Genomic DNA, 15804 nt, shown 5'->3' with positions numbered 1-15804 from the left:
AGGGATAAATATTGGCTCCAGGACACCGGGGAAAACTCCCCTGCTCTTCTTCGAAATAGTGGCCGTGGGATTTTTTACGCCCATCTGAGAGGGCAGACGGGGCCTCGGTTTAACGTCTCCTCCGAAAGACGGCACCTCCGACAGTGCAGCACTCCCCTCAGTACTGCACCGGGAGTGTCAGCCTGGATTATGTGCTCAAGTCCCTGGAGTGGGACTTGAACCCACGACCTTCTGAATCAGAGGTGAGCAGGCTGCCCACTGAGCCACGGCTGACACCTAAGGAAGAGAGAGATGGCTGAAGGTCGCTGGTCGTTGCTTGGATTGGTTCACCATGACTTGGTCCAATGGTTCTTGTTAACCGGCGTCAACCATGGCCCAGTTGGCGGCAGACTTGCCTCTTACATTAAATGCCATGAGCCTCAGAAAGGAAGAACTTGCATTTGTAGAACACCTTTTACAACTTTGGGATGTCCCAAAGCCCATTAAGTATTTTTTTTTTTTTTTAAGTGTTTTAATGTAAGAAAAAATACAAGTCTCTTGTGTGGCACTTTTTCAAAATGCTTTGTGAAAGTCCAAATACAGCACACTGCATTCTCAGTAATTCCTTGAATGTAGTTTAATTAGTCAAACATGGCCATTCCTTCACAAATTCATGTTGAGTGGCCCCAATACCGCTGCAAGCGCAAAGTTGTCCCGGTTTAATCGATTTCTTGTCGAGGAATTGTAACGTTTGACCACTTTCTCTTAGGAACAGGAGGAGGCCATTCAGCCCCTCCAGCCTGTTCCACCATTCGATTAGACCATGGCCGATCTGCACCTCAAACTCCAGATCCCTTGATATCTTGTGCCCAACAAAAATCTATCCAGCTCCGTCTTGAAAGCTCCAATTGACTCCCGGCATCCACAGCCTTTTAGGGAAGAGAGCTCCAGATTTCCTCTACCCTTTCTGTGGAAAAAGTGCTCACTGGTTTCACTCTGAAATAGCCTAGCTCTAATTTTATGATGTCCCCTTTGTTCCTCCGCCTCTACCCTAGCGAATCCTCTCCGCCTCTCTCTCTCCTCCTTTAAGACGCCCCTTAAAACCCAGCTCTTTAACCAAGCTTTTGGTGGCCTGTCCTAATCGTCGAATCATAGAAACCTGCAGCACAGGAGGAGGCCGTTTGGCCCGTCGTGCCTGCGCCGGCTCTTTGAACGAGCCGTCGTGCTCAGTCCCACTCCCCCCGCTGTGTGTCCGTAACCCTGTCAGTTCCTCATCCTCCAGAACCCGTCCAACTCCCTTTTACAATTATTGATGGAATCAGCTTCCGCCACCGTTTCAGGTCGAGCGTTCCCGATCCCCACAACTCTCCGAGTGAAAACATTTCTCCTCATCTCCCCTTGAGATCTTTCGCCGATGATTTTGAATCAATGACCTCTGGTTATTGACCCACTCGCCCGAGGGAAGAGTTTTTCCTCTATTTACTCGATCAAACCCTCGAAAACCTCTATTAGGTCATCTCTTAACCTTCTCTGTTCCAAAGCGAGTATTTCCTCATACAGCTCGGTGTTAAATGTTGTCTGTTAAGTAGATTGATTCCTGGGATGAGAGGGCTGTCCTATGATGAGAGATGGTGTAGAATGGGCCGATACTCTCTGGAGTTTAGAAGAATGAGAGGTGATCTCATTGAAACATACAAGATTCTGAGGGGATTGACCGGGCAGATGCGGAGAGGTTGTTTCCCCTCATGGGGGAATCTAGAACTAGGAGGCATAGTCTCAGGATAAGGGGTCGGCCATTTAAGAGTGAGATGAGGAATTTCTTCACTCAGAGGGTGGTGAATCTTTGGAATCCTCTGCCCCAGAGGGCTGTGGATGCTCAATTGTTGAGTATATTCAAGGCCGAGATCGATAGATTTTTGGACTCTAGGGGAAATCGAGGGGATGTGGGGATTGGGCGGGAAAGTGAAGTTGAAGTCGATGATCAGCCATGATCTTATTGAATGGCGGAGCAGGCTCGAATGGCCGACTCCTGCTCCTAATTCTTACGTTCTTATAACCTGTGCAGCGCCTTGGGACGTTTCACTAGGTTAAAGGCGCTATATAAATACAAGCTGTTGTTGAACCCTTTTAACGTTGTAAACAAAAACCCCTTCGTACCAAACCCAGACGACACGAGCTTTGCCTTTTAAAAAAAAAAGGTTTATTTCAACTCCACAAGTTTTGTACAAAAATGTATCGTTTGAACTTGCATTGCTGCTGTGGAGGGGGTAGAGGGGACGGAGAGGGGGGGTGGTTTAAGGCAGAGGATAAAAAAGGGGAGAAAAATATAGAAGATCTTCCAACATCAGGCACTATGAATCAGTGACTGTCACCTGCATTCAAAACCCCACAAAAAATGCTCAAAAAACCGATTAACAGTTTATTTAAAAATAGAATCTGAAAGTTGGTACAATATGGCTTCAATTTAAATGGCAGGATGTAAACAATTTCTCATTAAAAAGTAGAAAACAGGTGCAAGAGAGAACACTTAGATCACAAAGAGGCAGAGACAGAGTTCCCACTCTCTTTGGGAAGCGATACAAGAGAACAAGCCATTCTATTCACATTGCATTACAGTGCTGTTGCCACTAGGATTTCAGAAAAGTGCAAATGATGGGCACGACTCTTCCAAACCATGAAGACGACATCTAGCTACCCCCCCACCGCCAGTATACATTTTGTCCTTACAAACCCAGGCTGCTTTTAGTATCACCTTCACGTAGACATTAAAAAGGCACAAAATAAACACAGGACACAGTCGGCGTTCGACCCGTGTAAAAGGGTTCGGTTTCAGTGCCCTACGATTTATTGGCACCGAACGCTACCCGAGCTAACCCGGTGTCAGATAGGCGCGCGCGCTCGAGCGGGAGGAGGGAACGCTGGCAAAACAGGTGATGCGGGCGCCGAAAGGAATTGGCGGCCCAGGCTTTGCCACTGCGTTAGGTCGTCGCGCGTGCGTTCACTGGGCTCGGGCGCGCGATCGCACGGGGTCGCAGCGCCCCCGTGGCGTTTGGGCAACAGAAGCGCCGGCACAGGGTGGTCGCGAGGAGGCGGGTGGCCGCTGACTTGGGAGGTGACAAATTAAGAGCGTCAGGTAACCGTTAACGAATTGGCGCAACTTTTTTTTTCCCCTATAGCGCACTGCGGCCGACACGCCAACTACATCTAGTGAGAACACGGCGGTCTGAAGATTAATTCTGGCTTTCCCTCTGCCCACCCCCCCAATTTACCTTCCCTTGTCCTGGCCCCGGTTTATCGATGTGTTTGGATCTAGATTCCCCGAGAGATTTGGCCTAAAGTCCCATTACTTTGGTACGGCGGTAGAATTTTATCAGTTCTTATTGCACAATTACCCTGTTGTAGTGCTAAACATTAGAATTTTAATACTGATCGAAACCAAATAGTCCCCTTCCCACCCCCCCCAAAATAAACTCCTCTTTACCCTCCCCCCCCCCTTAAATATTAAAGTTACAAAGGGTGCAACTTAAATTAAACACAATAGTCAAGGTGCAGAAAGCCATCAGCTAATTGGACACTTTGGCTTTTTTCGTGAACAAGTAGTTACAAGTTAGAAAGGGGGGGTGGCGAGGGGTGGAAATAGATCATTGCATTGGTTGTGCATGTTAAACAGTCCTCCCACATAATGTTGGGAAATAAAAACCCCAGTCATTACCAACCCGATTACAAAAAGTGATTAAACATAGTTCAGTAGATTGTATATGACAATGTTCCCGGTCATTTTTTTTTTGGGTGTGTGGCCCCTTTAAGGGACTGCAGGGCTTAAGCAAACTTCCGCCCGCGCGCACGCACGTTATTTTTCCATCGAGAAACCGGTAAGCGGCCTGCGCGGGAGTTTCAGATGGCCGCGCGGCTAGACTGGAACATTGCGAACGACAATTTTGTTTTAAAAAACCAAATAATCGTAACCGCGACAAAAATGACATTTCCAAAAGGCACGCGACAATTACTGTTTAAAAAGTTTAGTTCTGTTAAATCGAAAAAAAAAAAAATTTCTTGGCAAAAAATAATGACGGTTTATTTTAGTTATTCAGTGTGCGAGGCAGGGCTCAGCTTGTTTTGAAAGTTAAGGAGGGAAACTGCGAGGGACGCTTAAAAAAGGGGGTTCCTTCAAACCACCTCCAGTCGGTCTGTTTCGCAATAGCCAAATTTAATCTTGTGCTTGTTGAACAGTTTGACGAGAGAACATATGTAAATTTTGTGATAGATGTCCACCTCCTCTGGACTCGGGTTTTCAATCCGTGGCACTGTAATTGGCTCCCCAACTGCAAAAAAATTAAAAAGGATGTTTAAACAATGTAGTAAAAACAGAAGAAAGGCTTGCAGGTATAAGACGCCTTTCAAGGCCTCAGGATGGGTTTAAGAGACTCGAGCACAAAAACCCAGGGTGACACTCCCAGTGCAGTACTGAGGGAGCGCCGCACTGTCGGAGGGGCAGTACTGAGGGAGCGCCGCACTGTCGGAGGGGCAGTACTGAGGGAGCGCCGCACTGTCGGAGGGGCAGTACTGAGGGAGCGCCGCACTGTCGGAGGGGCAGTACTGAGGGAGCGCCGCACTGTCGGAGGGGCAGTACTGAGGGAGCGCCGCACTGTCGGAGGGGCAGTACAGAGGGAGCGCCGCACTGTCGGAGGGGCAGTACAGAGGGAGCGCCGCACTGTCGGAGGGGCAGTACTGAGGGAGCGCCGCACTGTCGGAGGGGCAGTACTGAGGGAGCGCCGCACTGTCGGAGGGGCAGTACAGAGGGAGCGCCGCACTGTCGGAGGGGCAGTACTGAGGGAGCGCCGCACTGTCGGAGGGGCAGTACTGAGGGAGCGCCGCACTGTCGGAGAGGCTGTCTTTCTGATGAGACGTTAAACTGAGGCCCCATCTGCCCTCTCAGGTGGAAGTAAATGATCCCGCGGCCACTATTTTGAAGAAGAGCAGAGGGAGATATCTCCAGTGTCCTGGGGCCAATATTTAACCCTCAATCAAGATCACCAAAAAACAGATTATCTGGTCTTTGCTGTTTGTGGGAGCTTGCTGTGCGCAATTGACTGCCGTGTTTCCTACATTACAACAGTGACTACACTTCAAAAGTACTTCATTGGCTGTAAAGCGCTTTGGGACGTCCTGAGGTCATGTAAGGTGCTATAGAAATACAAGTCTTTTTTTCCCCCCCAAAGTGTTAATGTAGGAAACGCGGCAGCCAATTTGCACACAGCAAGCTCCCACAAACAGCAATGTGATAATGACCAGATCATCTGTTTTAGTGGGGGGAATATTGGGCTCTTTGGAGGGGTTGGGGTAGTTGGTTTACAGATCAAGTGCAACCTGTATGATCCCCTCCCCCCCGCCCCACCACCAGCCCCTAGCCCCCCTCCCCCAACCGACCCCAAAAATTAACAGTTTAAAAAAACCCACTATAGTTTGACTGCCAAAATAAACTAAAACCATCGGGTTGAGGACAGCACCCTCTGGAGGTGAACATAAGAAATTGTAGAATCATAGAGATTTACGTCACAGAAGAGGCCATTCGGCCCATCGTGTCCGCGCCGGCCGACAAAGAGCTCTCCAGCCTAATCCCACTTTCCAGCTCTTGGTCCGTAGCCCTGTAGGTTACCGCACTTCAAGCGCATATCCAAGTACTTTTTAAATGTGATGAGGGTTCCTGCCTCTACCACCCTTTCAGGCAGTGAGTTCCAGACCCCCACCACCCTCTGGGTGAAAAAAGTTCTCCTCAACTCCCCTCTAATCCTTCTACCAATTACTTTCAATCTCTGCCCCCTGGTTATTGACCTCTCTGCTAAGGGAAACAGGTCCTTCCGATCCACTCTATCTAGGCCCCTCATAATTTTATACACCTCAATTAAATCTCCCCTCAGCCTCCTCTGTTCCAAAGAAAACAACCCAGCCTATCCAATCTTTCCTCATAGCTAAAATTCCCCAGTCCTGACAACATCCTCGTAAATCTCCTCTGCACAATCTCTAGTGCAATCACATCCTTCCTGTAATGTGGTGCCCAGAACTGCATGCAGTATTCCAGCTGTGGCCTAACTAGTGTTTTATACAGTTGAAGCATAACCTCCCTGCTCTTGTATTCTATGCCTCGGCTAATAAAGGCAAGTATCCAATATGCCTTCTTAACCACCTTATCTACCTGGCCTGCTACCTTCAGGAGCAGGAATCGGCCATTTGGCCCCTCGAGCCTGCTCTGCCATTCAATAAGATCATGGCTGATCTTTGACCTCAACTCCACTTTCACGCCCATGTAATATCTCTAAGTTTGCAGACGACACAAAGCTGGGTGGGCGTGTGTGCTGTGAGGAGGATGCCGAGAAACTCCAGGATGATTTGGATAGGTTGGGTGATTGGGCAGAAGCAGAGCAGATGCAATATAATGTGGATAAATGCGAGGTTATCCACTTTGGTGTCAAAAACAGGAAGGCAGATTATTATTTGAATGGCAATAGATTGGGAGAAGGGGAAGTGCAACGAGACCTGGGTGCCCTTGTGCACCAGTCGCTGAAGGTAAGCATGCAGGTGCAGCAGGCGGTTAAGAAGGCAAATGGTATGTTGGCCTTCGTAGCGAGAGGGTTTGAGTACAGGAACAAGGATGTCTTGCTGCAGTTGTACAGGGCCTTGGTGAGACCACATCTTGAGTATTGTGTGCAGTTTTGGTCGCTTTATCTGAGGAAAGATATTCTTGCCATGGAAGGAGTTCAGCGAAGATTCACCAGACTGATACCTGGGATGGCAGGAATGACGTATGAGGAGAGATTGGGTCGATTGGGCTTATACTCACTGGAGTTTAGAAGAATGAGAGGGGATCTCATTGAAACTTATAAAATTCTGACAGGACTGGACAGACTAGATGCAGGAAGGATGTTCCCGATGGTCGGGGAGTCCAGAACCAGGGGTCACAGTCTAAGGATAAGGGGTAAGCCATTTAGGACAGAAATGAGGAGGAATTTCTTCACCCAGAGAGTGGTGAACCTGTGGAATTCTCTACCACAGAAGGCAGTAGAGGCCAATTCATTAAATATATTCAAGAAGGAGTTAGATATATTTCTTCAGGCTAAAGGGATCAAGGGATATGGGGAGAAAGCAGGGACAGGGTACTGAATTTGGATGATCAGCCATGATCGCATTAAATGGCGGAGCAGGCTCGAGGGGCCGAATGGCCTACTCCTGCTCCTATCTTCTATGTTTCTATCCCCATAGCCCTCGATTCCCCTAGAGTCCAAAAATCTATCGATCTGTTAACATACCCACAGTGCTGATGGGCTTTGCATAGGGCACGAGCCCCCAGGAGCTGCTGGAGAAAAAGCCCTGGCCGTGGAAAATGCAGGGGGCAAATCCAATCAGCTTCTGGAACTTTTTTTGTATTGCTCGCATCAAGCTGCCTTCCTTGAAGATAACCTGCTCGTAAACTTCAGTCTCACCAAAAGTGTAAACAGGGACCAAATCGGCTCTGCCAAGAAAACAAAAAAAACAAAATGGAAATTTCTGGAAAGTTGCCATTTCAAAGTTGCTTCTCCCCCTTACAACAACAACTTGCATTTATAGACAGTGCCTTTAACGTCCCGAGGTGCTTCACAGGAGCGATTATCAGACAAAATTTGACACCGAGCCACAAAAGGAGATATTAGGGCAGGTGACCATAAGCTTGGTCAAAGAGGTCGGTTTTAAGGAGCGTCTTAAAGGAGGAGAGAGAGGCGGAGAGGTTTAGGGAGGGAATTCCACAGGATAGGGCCTAGGCAACAACAACAACTTGCATTGATATAGCACCTTTAACATAGTAAAACGTCCCAAGGCGCTGCACAGGAGTATTTTAAGACAAATAATTTGACACCGATCCACATAAGGAGAAATTAGGGCAGGTGACCAAAAGCTTGGTCAAAGAGGTCGGTTTTAAGGAGCATCTTAAGGAGGAAAGAGGGGTAGCGAGGCGGAGAGGTTTAGGCAGGGATTTCCAGAGCTTAGGGCCTAGGCAGCAGAAGGCACGGCCACCAAATGTTGAGTGATTATAATCAGGGATGCTCAAGAGGGCAGAATTGGAGGAGCGCAGATATCTTGAGGGGTTGTGGGGCTGCAGGAGATTACAGAGATAGGAAGGGGTGAGGCCATGGGGGGGGATTTGAAAGCAAGGATAAGAATTTTGAAATCGAGGCGCTGCTTAACCAGGAGCCAATGTAGGTCAGCGAGCACAGGGGGTGATGGGTGAACGGGACTTGGTGCGAGTTAGGACACGGGGCAGCCGAGTTTTGGATGACCTCAAGTTTACGCAGGGTGGAATGTGGGAGGCCAGCCAGGAGCGCGTTGGAATAGTCTTCGCATCTTGTAGCTCCGTCTCCGGCCCAGCCCTCAGCGTGGGGGGCCGGCACGTATGGCGGACCCAATTCATGGCCTCAGCTCAAGATTAACCCCCCCAAAAAAAGAAGAGATCATTGCTTACCCATTATGCAGTGCAATCTTCACAAACCCTTTGCGGTTTTTAAGGGTCACAACATTGCTTCCTTGTCTGCAATCCAGGGATTCGGCTGCTCCACCAATCACGATTGTCACTGCGTTCCCTGTCCCGTTCTGAGACAGCAGGAAGTCAATAGCCTCCCGTGATACAGGAAAAATACCTGGGGCGGAGCGGGGGGGAAAAAAAACCAAAGGAATTATTGCTCGTCTGAATAGTGAATGATTATCTCGAACCCTTAAAATAGACCTGAAGTGACAACAAGGCTGTACGAGTTAAATGGTTCAAATATATTCATCAGCAGCCTCAACAACTTGCATTTATAGATTACGTTTACTGTAAACATACACGTGGACCCAGCATTGTTATAGGGCTGTTAAAAGAATGCTCTAAAGGGTGGAACTTATATAAAGCTCTGGTCAGACCCCGTCTGGAGTCACTGGGTTCAGTTCTGGTCCCCGCACCGCAGGAAGGAGATATCGGCCTCGGAGAGGGAGCAGCGCAGATTCACCCAGTGTGATACCCGGGGGCTAAAAGGGTTAAATTATGAGGGCAGGTTACACAGACTGGGCTTGTGTTCCCTCGAGTTTAGAAGATTAAGGGGTGATCTAATCGAGGTGTTTAAGATGATTAAAGGATTCGATCGGGTAGAGAGAGAAACTATTTCCTCTGGTGGGGGGGGGAGTCCAGAACAAGGGGGCGTAACCTTTGTAGTGTATGTAACCGTCTACCTTTAAGAGACTATTGTATGTAACCGTTCACCTTTAAGAGAACTATTTTAGGTGTGGCACTACTTGTTTGGCTTCTGTATACGGTAATACCGACGGTGACCACACCGGTATATAAGTGCTGTGGCATGATTTATAGGGCAGATTCGCCCTGACCTTCGAATAGTAAAGTCCTGTTGTATGTTACTCCTGAAGTCTGTGTCGTAATTAACTGCACAACCCACAGACTTTACAACCTTAAAATTAGAGCCAGACCGTTCAGGGGTGATGTCAGGAAGCACTTCTTCACACAAAGGGTGGGGGAAATCTGGAACTCTCTCCCCAGAAAACTGTTGAGGCTGGGGGGTGGGATCAATTGAAGCTTTCAAGACTGAGATTGATCGATTTTTGTTCGGTAAGGGTATTAAGGGTTACGGAAGCAAGGCGGGTAAATGGAGTGAAGATGCAACTTTATATCCCGTCGTCCACCTTTCTACTCAGTTTATACAGGTTTCACTGTAGTTGACAAATAAATCTGAAAGGATTACACAAGTTAATGGCTCTGCAGATAGATTCCTACCCTTTGCCAGCTCTCACGAGTGCAATAAATTCTTATTAGGAAAGGGGAAAAAAAAGGGGGTTAGGAAATCAGTAAACCATCAAAACAAAGTCAGTGTCAATTTAAGATACTTTGAACACAGCTAGTTATTAGACTGGATTCCACGTAGAGGAGGTCGCGCACCTCAAGTTTATGGAACTGATAATAGCCACGACAGTTGGACATTGTACTTTATACACAATGTGTCATAAAAAGAACAAACACCTTCACGGTAAAGCACCTCTGGTAACCAAGAAGGGTATCTCTTGATCAGGTTAGATTTTTAAAAACACACGCACGTGGTCAAGGCAGCCATGTGGTTGGTGACTTGATAACTCAGAGTGCAAGGCAGGCAAAGGTGAAATCGAAAAAGGAATAGGACTTTTAGCTCCCCTCGCAAACAAGCGTCGTCTATCAACTCGTCAGTTCCATAAACAAGTGTCAGCCGTGGCTCAGTGGGCAGCACTCTCTCTCTCGCCTCGGAGTCAGAAGGTCGTGGGTTCAAGTCCCACTCCAGAGTCTTGAGCAGAAAAATCCAGGCCGACACTCCCAGTGCAGTGCTGAGGGAGTGCTGCACTGTCAGAGGGGCGGTACTGAGGGAGTGCCGCACTGTCGGAGGGACGGTACTGAGGGAGTGCCACTCTGTCGGAGGGGTGGTGCTGAGGGAGCGCTGCACTGTCGGAGGGGCGGTACTGAGGGAGTGCTGCACTGTCGGAGGGGCGGTACTGAGGGAGTGCCACTCTGTCGGAGGGGTGGTACTGAGGGAGCGCTGCACTGTCGGAGGGGCGGTACTGAGGGAGTGCCGCACTGTCGGAGGGGCGGTACTGAGGGAGCGCCGCACTGTCGGAGGGGCGGTACTGAGGGAGTGCCGCACTGTCGGAGGGGCGGTACTGAGGGAGTGCCGCACTGTCGGAGGGGCGGTACTGAGGGAGCGCAGCACTGTCGGAGGGGCGGTACTGAGGGAGCGCAGCACTGTCGGAGGGGCGGTACTGAGGGAGCGCAGCACTGTCGGAGGGGCGGTACTGAGGGAGCGCTGCACTGTCGGAGGGGCGGTACTGAGGGAGCGCTGCACTGTCAGAGGGGCAGTGCTGAGGGAGCGCCGCACTGTCGGAGGGGCAGTGCTGAGGGAGTGCTGCACTGTTGGAGGTGCCGTCTTTCGGATGAGATGTTAAACCGAGGCCCCGTCTGCTCTCTCAGGTGGATGTTAAAGATCCCACGGCCACTATTTCAAAGAAGAGCAGGGGAGTTCTCCCCGGTGTCCTGGGGCCAATATTTATCCCTCAATCAACATCACAAAAACAGATTATCTGGACATTTTCACATCACATTGCTGTTTGTGGGAGCTTGCTGTGCGCAGATTGGCCGTCACGTTTCCTACATTAAAACAGTGACTACACTTTAAGAAGTACTTCATTGGCTGTAAAGCGCTTTGAAACGTCCAGAGGCTTCATAAATGCAAGTTCTTTCAAATTTGTTGGGGTTTTGCACAAGGTTGCCTCAATAAAAGGCATGGCCTTCAATGATGGGGCAAAGGGAGTGGGAGATGCACGAGACCAGAGATCTCAGAGGGTTGTCGGGCAGGAGGAGGTTAGAGAGATAGGGAGGGACTCCTGTGCATCCCTGATTTTAATCGCTCCACCATTGGCGGCCGTGCCTTCAGCTGCCTGGGCCCTGAGCTCTGGAATTCCCTTCCTAAACCTCACCGCCTCTCTCTCCTCCTTTAAGACGCTCCTTAAAACCTACCTCTTTGACCAAGCTTTTGGTCACCTGCCCTAATTTATCCTTATGTGGCTCGGTGTCAAATTTTTTGTCTTATAATACTCCTGTGCAGCGCCTTGGGACGTTTAGCTACGTTAAAGGCGCTATATAAATACAGGTGGTTGTTGTTGTTGAGATCATGGAGGGATTTGAAAACAAGGTGTTGCCGGACCGGGAGCCAATGTAGGTCAGCGAGCACAGGGGGTGATGGGTGAACGGGACTTGGTGCGAGTTGGGACACGGGGCAGCCGAGTTTTGGATGAGTTGAAGTTTACGTAGGGTGGAATGTGGGAGGCCGGCCAGGAGTGTGTTGGAATAGTCAGGTCTAGAGGTAACAAAGGCATGGATGAGGGTTTCAGCAGCGGATGAGCTGAGGCAATGGCGGAGACGGACCATCCCATGGAAGACACGTGTCTCCAATATCGCCAGATTTTTCGATGTCCCCTACTTCATACAGGAGATTGTAGTCGACAGTGGGAGTCTCGCCATTCATGGAACTCGTTCAATGTAGATGTGTCTTTAGGCAATTCATTAAGATCTTTGCAAAGCAAATGCAATTAGCTTTAGTGAGGTATTTCAACAACAACAACTGGCATTTATATAGTGCCTTTAACGGTTTGAAATAGTGGCCATGGGATCTTTTACTTCCAGCTGAGAGCGCAGACGGGGCCTCAGTTTAACATCTCGCCTGAAAGACGGCACCTCTGACAGTGCAGCACTCCCTCAGTACTGCCCCTCCGACAGTGCGGTGTACCCTCAGTACTGCCCCTCCGACAGTGCGGCGCTCCCTCAGTACTGCCCCTCCGACAGTGCGGCGCTCCCTCAGTACTGCCCCTCCAACGGTGCGGTGCACCCTCAATACTGTCCCTCTGACAGTGCAGCGCTCCCTCAGTACTGCCCCTCCGACAGTGCGGTGTACCCTCAGTACTGCCCCTCCGACAGTGCGGCGCTCCCTCAGTACTGCCCCTCCGACAGTGCGGTGCTCCCTCAGTACTGCCCCTCCAACAGTGCGGTGCACCCTCAATACTGTCCCTCTGACAGTGCAGCGCTCCCTCAGTACTGCCCCTCCGACAGTGCGGCGCTCCCTCAGTACTGCCCCTCCGACAGTACGGCGCTCCCTCAGTACTGCCCCTCCGACAGTGCGGCGCTCCCTCAGTACTGCCCCTCCGACAGTGCGGCGCACCCTCAATACTGTCCCTCTGACAGTGCAGCGCTCCCTCAGTACTGCCCCTCCGACACTTCCTCAGTACTGCACTGGGTGTGTCAGCCTGGATTTTGTCCTCAAGTCTGTGGAGTGGGCCTTGAACCCACAACCTTCTGACTTAAGAGGAGTGTGTGACCCACTGAGCCCCGGCAGACACTACATCAATACTGCCAGCAGCCATGCCTGCGCAAGGAGCGTTTTTCCATTTGCCGCACTCACCTCCGCTCATTAAATATTCCCGCAGAATTGGCATCCGGAAGCTGCCAGCCAACGTGGCCAGATAAGGTCGAATTCCTGGAAATTTATTGGAAAACCCAGTGGCTTCCGTCCCAAAGTTGCAAAAGGCTCCAAAGCAGAAGATGCCATGGGGGTGGTAACCAAGGATATAGTTCCTGGTGGGGGGAAGGTTGTGAGTTTTCACCAACTGTAAGATAAAAAAAAGAATAAAACTCAGTGTAAACAAATGCACAAAAACCCACCCCACTTCCCCTCATTTTTATTTTAATTCCTGGGATGTGGGCGTCGCTGGCAAGGCCGACATTTATTGCCCATCCCTAGTTGCCCTTGAGAAGGTGGTGGTGAGCCGCCTTCTTGAACTGTTAAGTGTCAGCCGTAGCTCAGTGAGCAGCACTCTCGCCTCCGAGTCAGAAGGTTGTAGGTTCGAGTCCCACTCCAGAGACTTGAGCACAAAAATCTAGGCCGACACTCCAGTGCAGTACTGAGCGAGTGCTGCACTGTCGGGGGTGCCGTCTTTCGGTTGAGATGTTAAACTGAGGCCCCGTCTGCTCTCTCAGGTGGATCCCATGGCACTATTTCGAAGAGGAGCAGGGGGAGTTCTCCTTGGTGTCCTGGGGCCAATATCAACATCATTAAAACAGATTATCCGGCCATTATCACATTGCTGTTTGTGGGAGCTTGCTGTGCGCAAATTACATTACAACAGTGACTACACTTCATTGCCTGTAAAGCGCTTTGGGCCGTTGAGAGGTGGTGAAAGGCGAGGCTCTTTATTTTTTGGCAGTCCGTGTGGTGAAGGTGCTCCCACAGCGCTGTTAGGGAGGGAGTTCCAGGATCTTGACCCAGCGACGATGAAGGAACGGCCGATATATTTCCAAGTCAGGATGGTGTGTGACTTGGAGGGGAACTTGGAGCTGGCCGGTGTTCCTAATCATTCATCTGCTTTATTTAAATGTGGAACAGGCTGGGGCTCTTTTCTCTGAGGGGCGACCTGATAGAGGTCTTTAAGATTATGAAAGGGTTCGATAGGGTAGACGTAGAGAAGACGTTTCCAATTATGGGTGAGACCAGAACTAGGGGCCATCAATATAAGAGAGTCACTAATAAATCCAATCGGGAATTCAGGAGAAACTTCTTCACCCAGAGAGTGGTGAGAATGTGGAACTCGCTACCACAGGGAGTGCTGGAGGCGAATAGTATAGATGCATCTAAAAGATAAGGGCTAAGCCATTTAGGACAGAAATGAGGAGGAATTTCTTCACCCAGAGAGAGTGGTGAGCCTGTGGAATTCTCTACCACAGAAGGCAGTAGAGGCCAATTCATTAAATATATTGGCCCAGTAATTCCTGTCACAACGCATGAGTACGGACAGGGTACTCACGCGTGTGCCAGGAGGAATTGTCGGTTTTCAGCATGCACAGCGCATGCGCTGAAAAACGGCATTTCCTGTCCTCTGACCCAAGGGGTTAAGAGGCTGAACGCATGCGCGGTATTGGGCAGCGTGTGCGACTTGGATTTCCTGTATTTTTACAGATTTGCGCATGTGTAAAGGCCTCCGGTTTTTACGCGTTGAAAAACCACACGTAAGTACTTAGTTTTACAAGTAAGTGGTCTTTTAGTACAATTTAGAATTTTTTTTTTCCCCCACAGGTTTATTATTTTTAAAGAATCTACAGTAAGGTAAGTTTAGTTTTAGACCCTATTTTTTAAAAATTTATTTTTTTCAAAAATTTGATTAATTGTTTAAAATAGTTTTTTTTAAAGTTATTCATAGTTAATTTAATTATTGGGATGCTTTTTAAAATTTTATTTAAAGTTTAAGTAGTGTTTTGGGGTGCCGTACTTTTCATGAGTTTGACAGTCTTTACTATCAAACTTATGAATGAAGTTTTCCCTCCCCTGATTGGCTGAACAGTGCTCACCTGATCCCAGCCGGCACATCGCACTAACTACGCCGCTGGGTCAGGTTAGCACAGCGCGCCGACATCAGAACCGGGCCACTGACAGGAAATCCACTGCGGGCCAGGTTTCAGATGTCGGCGCGCCGGGTAAGTGCACATCGGGGGCTTGCACGCGCGGCAAGCCCCCGACACGAATTACTGGGCCATTCAAGAAGGAGTTGGATATATTTCTTAAGGCTAAAGGGATCAAGGGATATGGGGAGAAGGCAGGGACAGGGTACTGAATTTGGATGATCAGCCATGATCTCATTGAATGGCGGAGCAGGCTCGAGGGGCCGAATGGCCTACTCCTGCTCCTATCTTCTATGTTTCTATCTAAGGGGAAGTCAAATCTCCCACAGTCACTGGAGACAAGCGCCCGTCCAGGTTAGGCAGGTGTCCAAGGACAAAGTCAAACACCGCCTTGGCAAAGCATTCTTTGATCAAGCAACGAGACTCTAAATAGATCATTTGCTTGAATTTGGCGGGTTCGTTAAACTCAACTGGAAATCAATTTACTGTTCAAATATGTGTACAGTAACATACGCGGGTTCGAGACTCGTCTAGGCGGTGTCACTGCCCGCCACACGGTTCCCCCACCCACCCTCCCAATCCAAAGAACAGCCTTTCCGCCTCAGATTGTTCGGAAGGACATTGACAATTCATTTCAGCAGCATCAGCAACACGGGCACTGGTGCATGCTCAGCTCGGGTAACTCTCCCCTCAAAGAACTTAGCTCCGATTCGAGATTTACTGTGGGAACACCCTGTTATAAATCTCATCATTCATCAAGAAACTATTCGTGAAATAACGCTGGACGGCCAGCTGGTGGCGCCGTCCAAGGAGTATAAATACTCGGGCGTCGGCCCCAGCTTTCC

General features: G+C 49.4%; 1 protein-coding gene across 1 annotated transcript in view; it reads right to left on the bottom strand.

Moving 5' to 3' along the window:
• Nucleotides 1–2385: 2385 nt before the first annotated feature.
• Nucleotides 2386–15804, bottom strand: part of dgat2 (diacylglycerol O-acyltransferase 2) — a 73652-nt gene continuing 60233 nt past the window's right edge. The window contains exons 5-8 of the mRNA XM_085999725.1: nucleotides 12969–13173; nucleotides 8471–8645; nucleotides 7284–7486; nucleotides 2386–4301 (exon numbers count right to left, since the gene is read on the bottom strand). Coding sequence (XP_085855851.1) covers nucleotides 4147–4301; nucleotides 7284–7486; nucleotides 8471–8645; nucleotides 12969–13173 — 738 coding nt within the window. The 3' untranslated portion in view covers nucleotides 2386–4146. The remainder of the gene's footprint in view (nucleotides 4302–7283; nucleotides 7487–8470; nucleotides 8646–12968; nucleotides 13174–15804) is intronic.

This window comes from Somniosus microcephalus, chromosome 10 (genome assembly GCF_052327205.1).
Source record: "Somniosus microcephalus isolate GS21.2 chromosome 10, FLI_Smic_1.0, whole genome shotgun sequence".
In the NCBI taxonomy this organism is placed as follows: Eukaryota; Metazoa; Chordata; class Chondrichthyes; order Squaliformes; family Somniosidae; genus Somniosus; species Somniosus microcephalus.
Note: the sequence above shows the minus strand (reverse complement) of the source record. Positions and strands in the feature narration are given on the sequence as shown.